Source organism: Carettochelys insculpta, chromosome 11 (assembly GCF_033958435.1).
Source record: "Carettochelys insculpta isolate YL-2023 chromosome 11, ASM3395843v1, whole genome shotgun sequence".
NCBI classification, from domain to species: Eukaryota; Metazoa; Chordata; order Testudines; family Carettochelyidae; genus Carettochelys; species Carettochelys insculpta.
The window spans coordinates 3,951,238-3,963,411 of NC_134147.1; the positions used below are offsets into that span (position 1 = coordinate 3,951,238).

At 44.3% G+C, this 12,174-nt stretch overlaps 1 protein-coding gene across 1 annotated transcript in view; it reads right to left on the reverse strand.

Moving 5' to 3' along the window:
• Positions 1-12,174, reverse strand: part of DOCK3 (dedicator of cytokinesis 3) — a 428,244-nt gene that overhangs the window by 237,811 nt on the left and 178,259 nt on the right. Inside the window, exons 8-9 of the mRNA XM_075006205.1 lie at positions 10,868-10,909; positions 6,212-6,366 (exon numbers count right to left, since the gene is read on the reverse strand). Of these exons, the coding sequence (XP_074862306.1) occupies positions 6,212-6,366; positions 10,868-10,909 (197 nt within the window). The remainder of the gene's footprint in view (positions 1-6,211; positions 6,367-10,867; positions 10,910-12,174) is intronic.

Here is a 12,174-nt window from a genome sequence, read left to right on the forward strand (position 1 = left end):
TGAGAGCCAGTCATCATTCTTGTCCAGGGCCAGAATAACGGTAGCAAGTGTCACCATCCTGAAAGGGCTGTAAAGGACATACTTGTTGAGTCATCTGAGATCCAAAATTGGTCTCCATCCCCTACTCTTCTTCTGAGTGAAGGACTAAATGGAATAAAACCTCCTGCCCTGGAATTCCTTGAAAACAGGCTCAACTGCCCCCAAGCTGAGAAGATGTTGGGCCTCCCGGTTGAGGAGACTCTCGTGAGAAGGTATCCTGAAGAGGGACAGGAGTTGAGGGTGAGTATATTTCTTCCACCAGCTCCAAAACTCATCCGTCCATGGTAATGTTCTGCCACTGATGCAGGAAGGGGCGGAGATGGTGGCAGAATGGTTGGATGGTGTGCCCTGTTGGAATCAACAAATCAGACCCTTGATCAAACCCTCATAATTGCTGTTGTGAGGGCTGAGTGTGGGACGTGAAGGATTGTTGGCTCTGACGTTGTCTGCCCAAGCAACTGTGCTGTGGTCTGTGCCTTTGATGTTCCTGTTGGAACAGGGGCTGTAGCTAGGACTGTTGATACTGGTCCCAAGAGTGTTGAAACAGGGAGTACACCAAGCCCGTTTAGTCGGGGGTGCATAGATGCCCAAGGTCAGCAGCATGGTTCTGGAGTCTTTCACTGAAGGAAGGACCTTGTCTGTTCTGTTGGAAAATAAGCATTGGTGGTCAAGTGGAAGGTCCTTGACCTTGTGTAGAAGTTCTTTTGGCACTCTCGATGAAATAAGCCAGGAGGTATGGTGCATAACAACTGCTGATGCGGTGACGAGTACCGCCGTGTCGGCAATGTTCATGGGCAACTGCACAGTCATGCTGCGGATGGTATGACCCTCCTTGATAATGCTGGAGAGCATCTGGTGCTAGTGGTCCGGTAGTGCCAGGTCAAGTTCTTGCAAGGATTAGTTCTGTAAGTCGTAATCAGCCAGCATGCCCATACAGCTGGTGGCACAGAATAGCAGCATGCTGGACAAGTATACCTTATGGCCCATGATGTCCCATTTTTTACTATTCTTATCCTGGGCATGGACCTAAATGACTTCATTTTGCTTCAGACCACATCCACCACCAGAGAACTGGGAGATGGATGGGTTAAAAGGAACTCAGCATCCTTGGGCACAATGAAATATTCCTTATCCGAACGTTTCTTGATATGTGCGATAGATGTTGGCATTTGCCACGGGGTCAAAGCTGGGTCAATGAGGGCCTCATCCATAGGTAACACCATCTTTGAGGATGACAGGGGCTTGTACTGTACATAGTAGTCTATATTGTTTTACTGGGATTTCGTGAGTTTCCTTTTCCAAGAATTGTGCCACCCTGAAAGAGGTCCTGAAATGATTTGTTGTTGTTGGCAAAAGGAGATGAGATGGCGAGCACTGCATAGTCTAATGATGAAGAGGATGGGTACAAGGGGAGACCCCCTACCCTTCGGAGAAAGATCCTTTGGTGCCAGTGTGCTCTGATGGAGGGAACTGAGCCATTGATGGTCACAGTGATGGCAGGCGCGACTCCGACACCAAAGATGGCACTGACTGTGTACGTCGGTGCCGTGTTGGTTCAGACCAAGAGAATGACTGTTCCTCTGGCTGGGAATAGTGATGGGTAAACCATGGAGGGGGAGAGGGAGGATGGTATGGTCCAATGGCTGGGACCGGTGGGGCATCCTACCATGGATGAACAGGGCTAGTGTGTTGTGATGAGAAGACACTGGTATCATCAGATTTGGCACCCAGTGTCAGTGGTCTAGCTTGCAAGGCAAGCCATGATGCCGAATGGTGGGATTGGCACAGTGAAGCTGGCAGCCAAGGTAACAAATGGTGCCGGTGAGATGGCACCGACGTGCGCTGGTGACTGATCAGTGCCAACATCGTTGTTGAGTCCCCTGTTGCTGGTCCTGTGGCATGGAGGGTGTTGTTGAAGGCTCACATCTCTGGTGGTGCCTGGCAATTTTCAGTAGGGAGGGACATCTACTCTTGACTTGCACAAAGTGCTCGATTACGGAAAGAGTGAATGGTGCCATTTTCTAGAGGGTGCAGTGGTAGGAGCAAACACAGGCGTGGTCTGCTTCACCTTGGCCAGAGGAGGGCTTGCCATTGCCAAGGGTGTTGCCAGTGCCAAAGAAGTTGATGCAGCAGATTTTCATTTTGGCACCAAATGCACCCATTTTGGCGGTGCCTGGAGGTATGGTGCCAGAGAGCCTGGGACAGTTCTCCCTTCTTGCACGGCCCGTACAGATGGCGACAGAGGCCAGGAATGGGCTGAAAAGGGACCCAGACCAACTACAGGAGACCCATTAGAGGCCAGGAGGCATTTGAGGTCCTCACCCTTGGCCACTGATTTAGCTGCAAGCACATCAGGGGCTGGTGGCTGTGAAGACTTCTTATATAGGGAAGTCTAGAGCAAATTAGCTTGGTCTTTTCTGGCTCTTGCTGTCAGACTCAAGCAGTGGATACAAGATTGCATCTGGCGGCCTTAGCCAAGGCACTTGAAACATGACATGTGGCCATCCGAGGCAGGCATCACATCATTACATGTAGCACACCGCTTGGAACCTAGGGAGCCTGGCATGGCAGTGACGCAGTCAAGATTTAACTAACTACAAACTATTACTTTTTTTTTTTTTTTTTGTAAAATAGAACAAAGGGAAGAGAACTCGGAATGCGTAACAGCTAAGGATACTAGGAACTAACTCACTCACTCAACTTTGGTCTCTTTGCAAAGAGTGAGGAGGTTCTGTCTGCAGCTGAAGATGGCAGAAAAGGAACTGAGGAGCCTGCATCACACGAATGCCAGAGAGCACAAGGAGGTGCTTCCATGCATGAGTGGGTGTGGGAAATCAGGACTATGGAAGAACCTCCGAGCACTGGCACAAGGACTCACCGACACCCAAAATGGAGCACCCCAGGGACACTACTTGAAAAAGAACTAGGTATGCTCTTTCCCAGGATATTTCCATGGCGCCAACATCAACATTGTTTTGGCGCCAGGTTAAAACCTACTTTTTTACTCGTACCAGAGGGGTAGCTGAGTTAGGCTGTATCTTTAAAAACAACAAGAAGTCCTGTGGCACCTCATAGACTAACATATTTTGGAGAATAAGCTTTCATGGGCAAAGACCTGCTTCATCAGATGCAAAATATCTGTTAGTCTATGAGGTGCCACAGGACTTCTTGTTCCTTTTTACCCAGGCTTTTATTGGTGTTTGTGTGTGAGACTATTTTTTGAGATGTTTTAGTAGGTTTCATGCTCTTTTGGAGTTTTCAAAACAAAAAGCAGCCAAGTAGCACTTTAAAGACTAGCAAAATAGTTTATTAGGTGAGCTTTCGTGGGACAGACCCACTTCTTCAGACCATAGACAGACCAGTCTGGCTACGGTCTGAAGAAGTGGGTCTGTCCCACGAAAGCTCACCTAATAAACTATTTTGCTAGTCTTTAAAGTGCTACTTGACTGCTTTTTGTTTTGATAGTGTATAGACTAGCACAGCTTCCTCTCTGTTACTTTTGGAGTTTTGTATTCTTAAATCTTTTTATATTTGTTCACCTTTTTTTCAAAATGTTTAAGCTGCCTTGAATATTTTAAATGGAGAAGCAGGGTAAAAATATTTCAAATAAATAAATACATAAATAAATAAAAATATTTTTGTGCCTGGGGCAAAATTTTATTTACGTGCCCCCATCTATTCCAATTTTTAAAAAAAAAATGTCTCTAGTGATTATTATTCTTTGCGTCCCTAGACTTCTGAGAGTTCCAAATCCTCTCTGCGGTGCCCCATAGACCCCTCCCACTGCCTTATATATCTCCCCTTTAAAACTCTCCCACTGCCTGAACCTCTGTTCCATCCTCCTGCTCTCTTCCACATCCCTGACCCCCACTCCCACAGGCTGGGAAGTTGCCAGTGTCTCTCTCACCATCCACCTCCCTTCCCCGCCCTCTGGCTCTCCCCTTCCCAGCCATGCTGTGCCTACTCCCATATTCGCCCTCCAGCCTCTCACAGCGCCTCCTCCATACCCCGCTTTGCTTTCCTTTATCCCCCACTCAGTTTTCCCCTGAACCCCAGAATTCTCAGCCACACCCTGATTCCCTCCAGCACCCCACAGGCTCCTCCCACCACCTGGTCTCCCGTCAGTGCCCTCTTGCTCTCCAAGTCCCCTGCTGCCTTTCTGCCCTGCACCGCAGTAGACGGTGCCACTGCCCAGCCCAGCCCAGGGCTTTTCCCTCCACACCTGCAGGCTTTGTCTCCAGAGCTGGGGCAGGCAGAGCCCAGGGCTGGATCCAGCCCCAGGCATGCATGGTGGGGTGCTGGGGAAAGACTCTGCCTGCCCACACTGTGTACACACTTACCCCACAGGGAGCAAACAGGGCTTAGCTGGGGCTCCTGATGCACATGGAGGTGGCTGCAGCACGGGACTGGAAAAGGCCAGTCCCAGCTGTGGGGAGCAACCCAGCCTCTGCCCACTCCCAGAGAAGGGGCAAGAACCCTACAGCAAAGGAGAAGGGATTAGGTAATTTAGCTGCCTGCCCAGACCAGAGCTGGACCTCTGATTATGTTGCTCCACTCCTGTTACAGTGCTGGTTCCCCGCACTTAAGACAGGACTAAGTTTTATTTAGATCATCCCTGACAGATGTTCATCTAATCTGCCCTTACAAAACTCCGGTGATGGAGATTCCACAATCTCTATAGGCAATTTATTCCAGCACTTAACTACTCTGTTAGTAAGTTTTTCCTAATACCCAATCTAAACATCCCTTGCTGCACTTTAAGCCCATTGTTTCTTGTTTTGTCCCCAGTGGATAAGGAAAATATTTTATCATCTTTTATTTTATAATAATCTTTCAAGTACCTGAAGATTGTCATCATGTCTACCTTCACTATTCTTTTCTCAGGACTAAACAAACCTAATATTTTCAATCTTCCCTAAGTCACGTTATTTAGACATTTAATCAATTTCATTGCCGTCCTCATCACTTCCTCCAATTTGTCCACATCTTTCCTGAAATATGGTGCTCAGAACTGGACACAATACTAGCTGAGATCATACTAGTGAAGAATAGAACAGAATTTCTTCTTGTGTCCTGTATATCTCACACACATTCTAGAATGAGGTCTGGGTTTTTTTGCAACAGTGTTATAATATTAACTCATATTGAGCCTGTGCTCCACTGTGACCCTCAGGATCCCTTTCCAAAACACTCCTTCCTAGGCAGACATTACCCATTTTATATGCGTGCAATTGATTGTGCCTTCCTAAACGGAGAACTTTACAGTTCTCCTCATTTAATTTCATTCTATTAACTTCAGAGCGTTTATCCATATTGTCCAAATCTTTTTGAATTTTAATCCTATCCTATCCAAAGCATTTGCAACTTCTCCCAGTTTGTTATTGTTCACAACATTTATAAATGTACTCCCTCTGTGATTACTTTAATAACTTACAAAGATATTCACCAGAACCAGGTCCAGGACCAACAGAACCAGGCCCTGTGAGACCTACATGATATGCCCCTCTAGATTGACCGTGAACCTCCGATAACTATTCTCTGGGAATGTTTTTCCAACTAATTATGCACTGATCTTATAGTAGCTCCGCCTCAACTGTAGTTTCATAGTTTGTTTATGAAAATGTCATGAGAAATACTAAAGCCAAGATATATGACATCTACACCTTTCCTGTATCCACAAGGCTTGTTACCCTGCCAGAGAAATCCCTGCGCATTGTTACTTGTCACAGCATTTCTCAACATATTTATCATTGTTTTCTGAATTGCAGGTTGAGAACCACAGTGTCCGCTGGCTAATTCTTCACACAGAACCCTCTACCCAGACACTCACCACTCTACAGAGTGAGGCCAGGTGGTGGTGGAAAGGGCATGGGGCAAGCAGCAAGGACCCCAACCTCTGTTGTGTTGGGACCCTTGACTCTGATCCCAACATGACTCTGGACCCTGACGCTCAGGGGGCTGGACTGCAGATTGGACCCCGATCTTGACTCTGCAAGACTGTGGGCAGGCAGCAGCCTAGACTTCAACCCAACTGGGTGGGAAGTGGCAGCCCAGACCCTGAGCCCAACCCTGCTGGGCCAGGCAGCAACTGGCACTCTGGAATCCACCGTGCTCAATCAGTGGGCAGTCAGCAGTATGGAGCCCAACCCACCTGGGATTGACATTGTCCTACCTGATCTGCTTGCCCTCTCGAACATCATATAAAGAGAAGAAGACATCGGTGTCCTCTCCAATAGTGTTATAGGTAAAGCTCTTTAGATTGACAAAGAAATGGTGAGGCACTGGCATACGGCAAGCTTCCCCATGACGCTGACGAATTGTATCCACCTGATTTTTAAAAATCAAAAACATGTATTATTTTCTTCACAAATAAGAGACACATAAGTCACATGGTAGAATCATAACTGAGACATTATTCTTCCTTCTCCGTAGAGCAGAACTTTAGTCTCCTGAAGTAGGTGCTACAGCAACGTATGGCAGGCATATTTTTAGTTTTTCTAGTTTAAACTTACATATTTGTTTTTCATTGTAGTGGTTTTGGGAAAACAGATAAGTAGATGTGTAGTGCTACCACTCTGAAATCACTTTCTCTAACCATTCAACAGACTACATCAATTTTGCTTCTCAGCCAGTGCTCCTGATTTCATAAAATGTAATTCTTCTTGTTGATTCACATTGTTAGCAGGTTTTAATGTTGACAGCTGCTTGCTGAGTTTTTATAATAGTTACAGGTCTTTAACCATCCTGGATATATGAGATGTGGGACCTGCTATGTGATTGGAGAATTTGGCATCTAAAACAGTAAGGTCTCTGTTTGGAAACTTAAAAAAAAAAATTAAGGAGAAAGCTTAGGCTTTGGGGGTGTATCTTTTGTTATTGATATTTGAGTAACCAAAAAAAAATCCAGATCCCTAGATGGATGTACATTTTAGCCCAATACTAGTTACATCATTTATAACAGTGAGAAATGCATGTAAAATACAACCATTCTGAATTAACAGCATTTTATATATATTTTGCACTGGTATAAATAAAAAACCTCAGATGCAGGTCAACAATGATTTGAGTCAATTATATTCAGAATAATCTGGGAATGTTTTTCTGTAAAGGTAATAATGTTAAGATTTTAGTTTCTAAATTTCCCTTATCTTTAAAGTCAGGCTGACATTGTGAACAAATATCATCATGTAATACATAACCTCAGCCATGCAGAATGCAATGCTATCCACAGCCTCAAAAACAACTCTGACATTATAATCCAAGAGGGTGATGTAGAAATCATGAATAGGTCAGATTACAAGACAATTCACCAATACCACATTCTACAAGTTTCTTTCCTCTGAGCCCACTGAGGAATACCAAAAGAAACATCTGCTCAAGAAACTCCATGATACAGCGGGGGACCAAATCCACCCAGACAGAGCCCTGATCAGGAGTATTCTACCTTCTACCCAAGATCCATAAACATGGAAAATCGGTCATCTCATCATCAGCACCCTTTCATCAGAATTATCCTGCTAAGTGGACACTCTCCTCAAACCCTATGCTAGCAGTGTTCTTAGCTATCTCCAAGAAACCACTGACTTCCTGAGGAAACTACAGAACATCAGTAACCTTCCTGAAAACATAATCCTGGTCACCATGGATGCAGAAGCTCTTTACTCTAGTATTCCACTGAGGATAAGCTACAAGCTGTCAGCAACATTATTGCCAACGATGCCACAAAACGTCTGGTGGCTGAGAAATGTGACTTTACCCTCACTCACAACTATTTCTGATTTGGAGGACAATTTATAACTTCAAGTTCAAGGCACTGCTATGGGCACCCGTATGGCCCACAACATGCCAACACTTTTATGCCTGACCTATAAAAACGTTTCTTCAGCTCCCATATCCTAGCACCCCCCTCTATTTATGCTACATTGATGACATCATCATATGAACCCATGGTAAGGAGACCCTTGACAACTTCCACAGGGATTTCAACAATTTCCGCCCCACCATCAACCTCAGCCTGGACTAATCCACACAAGAGACCCATTTCCTACACTACAGTACAAATCAAATCAATGATGGTCACATAAACACCACCCTCTACCGGAAACCTGCTGACTGCTATTCTTACCTACATACTACCATTCCATCCAGGACAAGATCCATTGTCTATAGCCAAGCCCAAAAATACAACAGAAGCTACCCCAATCCCACCTACAAGATCTTTGTCAAGCACTATTAAAACTTAACTACCCACCTAGGGAAGTAAGAAAAGAAATTGACAGAGCCAGAGAGGTACCCAGAAGCACCTACTTCAAGACAGGCCCAACAAGGAAAACAACAGACCCATGGTCACCCCCTACAGCTCCCAGCTTAAACCTCTCCAGTGCATCATTGATGATCCACACTCTCACAGACCCTGGGAGACAGGCCAAGTCCTTATCTACAGACAGCCTTCCAACCACAAAAATATACTCACCAGCAGCCACACACAACATCACCAGAACACTAGCCCTTCAACAAACTCCACTGCCAGCTCCGTCCACATACCTATACAAGCAACACCATCCACATGTAAATCCACAAAGATATATGCCATCAAGTGCCACCAATACCTCCTCTGCCATGTATACTGGACACACCGGACAGTCTCTGTTCCAGAGGATAAATGGACATAAATCTTACATCAGGAATGATTACAGACAAATGTATAAGTAATCATTTTAATCTCCCTGGACATTCAATAATGCATTTAAAAGTAGCCACTCTCCTACAAAACAACTTTACCACAAGATTACAGAGGGAGACATCTGAATTGGAATCCTTTTACAAATTTAACACCTTCAACCTTGGCCTGAACAGAGATCTTAACTGGCTTGTGCCTTACAAGGGCAATTTCCCCACCTTTGATATTTAAAGGACTGAGAAGGATTCAGTCTAATTTGCTTAATCAATTGGTCCTAATAGTGGCAGATAAATTCCTTCCCTCCCACCACACCCCACCCACCCGCTTGACTCCCTGCTATATAAATCTTGAATTTTCATTCCAATTCCCATGTAATGGAGTGGGTTTTACCCACAAAAGTTCATGACACAATAAAGTATCTAAGTTTGTTTACACAGCAGCGTTATTTTGGAATAAGCTATTCTGGAAGAGATATTCTGGAATATCTTATTTTAAAATAGTGTGTCTACACACAAAATGTGTATCAAAATAGCACTCATGTATCAGAGGGGTGGCCATGTTAGTCTGGATCTGCAAAAGCAACAAGGGGTCCTGTGGCACCTTATAGACTAACAGAAATGTATGAGCATACACTTTCGTGGGCAAAGACTCACTTCATCAGATGCAGGTCCAACTCAGCTATTTCAAAAGAGTGTCCACACACAATAGAGCCTATTTTGGATTAGAGCCATTAGATGCACTATATCTTTTTTTCAAAATAGCCCCATCCTGTCTAGACAGACCCTTTTCTGAAGTATCTATTTTAGAATAGGTACGATTCCTCGTAGAATGTGACTTTCCAAATTCAAAATGAGCTGTCCATTATTTTGAAATTATTTTGAAATAACGGTTGCATTGTGTAGATGTTCGCAAAATTATTTTGGAATAGCAGACTTTATCCTGAAATAACTTTGGTGCGTAGACACACCCTGGCCGCGTCTACACGTGCACGCTACTTCGAAGTAGCGGCACTAACTTCGACGTTAGGCAGCGAGACGTCGAAGTCACTAACCCCATGAGGGGTTGGGAATAGCGCCCTACTTCGACGTTCAACGTTGAAGTAGGGAACGTGTAGACAATCCGCGTCCTGCAACATCGAAATAGCGGGGTCCTCCATGGCGGCCATCAGCTGAGGAGTTGAGAGACGCTCTCTCTCCAGCCCCTGCGGGGCTCTATGGTCACCGTGTACAGCAGCCCGTAGCCCAGGGCTTCTGGCTGCTGCTGCTGCTGCTGCAGCTGGGGATCCATGCTGCATGCACAGGGTCTGCAACTAGTTGTCGGCTCTGTGGATCTTGTGCTGTTTAGTGCAAGTGTGTCTGGAAGGGGCCCTTTAAAGGAACGGCTTGCTGTTGAGTCCGCCCTGTGACCCTGTCTGCAGCTGTTCCTGGCACCCTTATTTCGATGTGTGCTACTTTGGCATGTAGACGTTCCCTCGCAGCACCTATTTTGATGTGGTGCTGCCCAACGTCGATGCTGAACGTCGACGTTGCCAGCCCTGGAGGACATGTAGATGCTATTCATCGAAATAGACTATTACGATGTCACTACACCGAAATAAGCTATTTCAATGTAGCGTGCACGTGTAGACGTAGCCCCTATGTGCCACAGGACTGCTTATTTATAATGTAAATGTAAAAATTCTCTGAATTTCACAATAAATCAAGGTACAAGAAGGTGCTTAGCCTACTATGCCTGTTACAGTTCTCAGACCCTTAAAACTCTAAATTTTTGAGAAGTACCATTCTGAGTCCAGAGATTCTGTGACCAAGTAGGAAATAGGTGGCAGTGAGACTAATTAAAAGATAGCCTTTTAGAGGAAAGGATAATGCAGATGAAGAGGAGAGAGACACAGATACTTGTATTACTTGTATTGTCTCCATAACAGAAGCCCTGGTAAGAGCAGCAGCTTGAGGTGAGTAAAAGGAGGCTTAGACATAGGCTGGGGAAGGAACATAGGGAAGAATGAATGATGCTTTGAGATCTTTGGATTAAAGGCTTTATATACATATTAGTCAGTGAGAGACTGGCATTATTTCTTTAAATTCAGATACAAAATCACAGACTTCAAAGACAAAAAGATGATATGATGGTGTTTTGCAGCCATCTTACCTGTGTTGTGCTTTGCTGTACACTGTGCCTACTTGATAAATGCTGTGGAGCAAAAGAAAGAACAAAAACATCAGTTGGTTATTGTTTGAGAAACAATTGCATTTGCCTTATAGAGCTCTGGAACACATTTTTTAAAAAATAATTTCCAACTTTAAAATCACCCTTGTCTGTACTATCTTCTATATAGTCCTCTAATTTGTTACTGTGTCCTGTATCATAAACATACTAGACATTTCTGAGATCAGCACCTAAACAAACAACGGGATCAGGATTTGGAGTCTAAAATAGTTTCCTAACAGCGACCGTGGTATTTTGGACCTCAAATCCCCACCCAGTTCTTTCTTTAGATGCTTATTTTAAAAATGTCTTGCCTGTTTATGATAAAGTTCACAGTATTTTAACAAATAACAAGCAAACAACAAATAACAGTGGCACTTTACAGATTAACAAATATATTAGGTTATGAGCTTTCGTGGGTAAAACCACTCCATCAGATGAACTTGGAGTAGAAATACAGAATCCATGATTTATATAGCAGAGAGTGGGAGCAGGGAAAGAGGGGGAATGAAGTTACTTGTCAATACAAGGACTATTAGGTAGTTTCCTTTTCCTACCCCACCCCTTGATCCCTGCTATATAAACCCTGGATTCTGTATGTCCACTCCAGAACTGTCTGATGAAGTGGGTTTTACCCATGAACGTTCATGGCCTAACGAATTTGTTAGTCTCTAAGGTGTCCCAGGACAGCTTATTATGTGTGAAGTTACAGACTAACAGCTACAGCTCTGACATAATATATTCAAATTTTCTTCTATTCATTAAGACATACACAGAGATCACTCTGCTTCTCTGACATCCTCTTTACACATAACCAAGGTAATTTAGGGATGGTATTGTCTTAACTTCGCATGTAAAAGTCCCTCACAAGATTGAGAGCATTTGAAATTATATTTAATTTAAAATGGCCCCCTTTTTAACATTAGGTAATTTAAGGTATCCAAATATGCAGCAGTACCTCCTACTATTATTAATGTCCATCTACTATATCAGCAACGAAGGGTCCTGTGGCACCTTACAGACTAACAGAAAAGTTTTGAGCATGAGCTTTCGTGAGCACAGACTCACTTCATCAGATGCTGGTCTTGGAAATCTGCAGGGCCAGGTATAAATAAGCCAGAGCAACGGTGGGGATAAAAAGGTTAGCTCAGTCAGCAAGGGTGAGGCTTACTACCAGCAGTTGATCTGGAGGTGTGAACACCAAGGGAGGGAAAGCTACTTCTGTATTTAGCCAGCCATTTGCAGTCTTT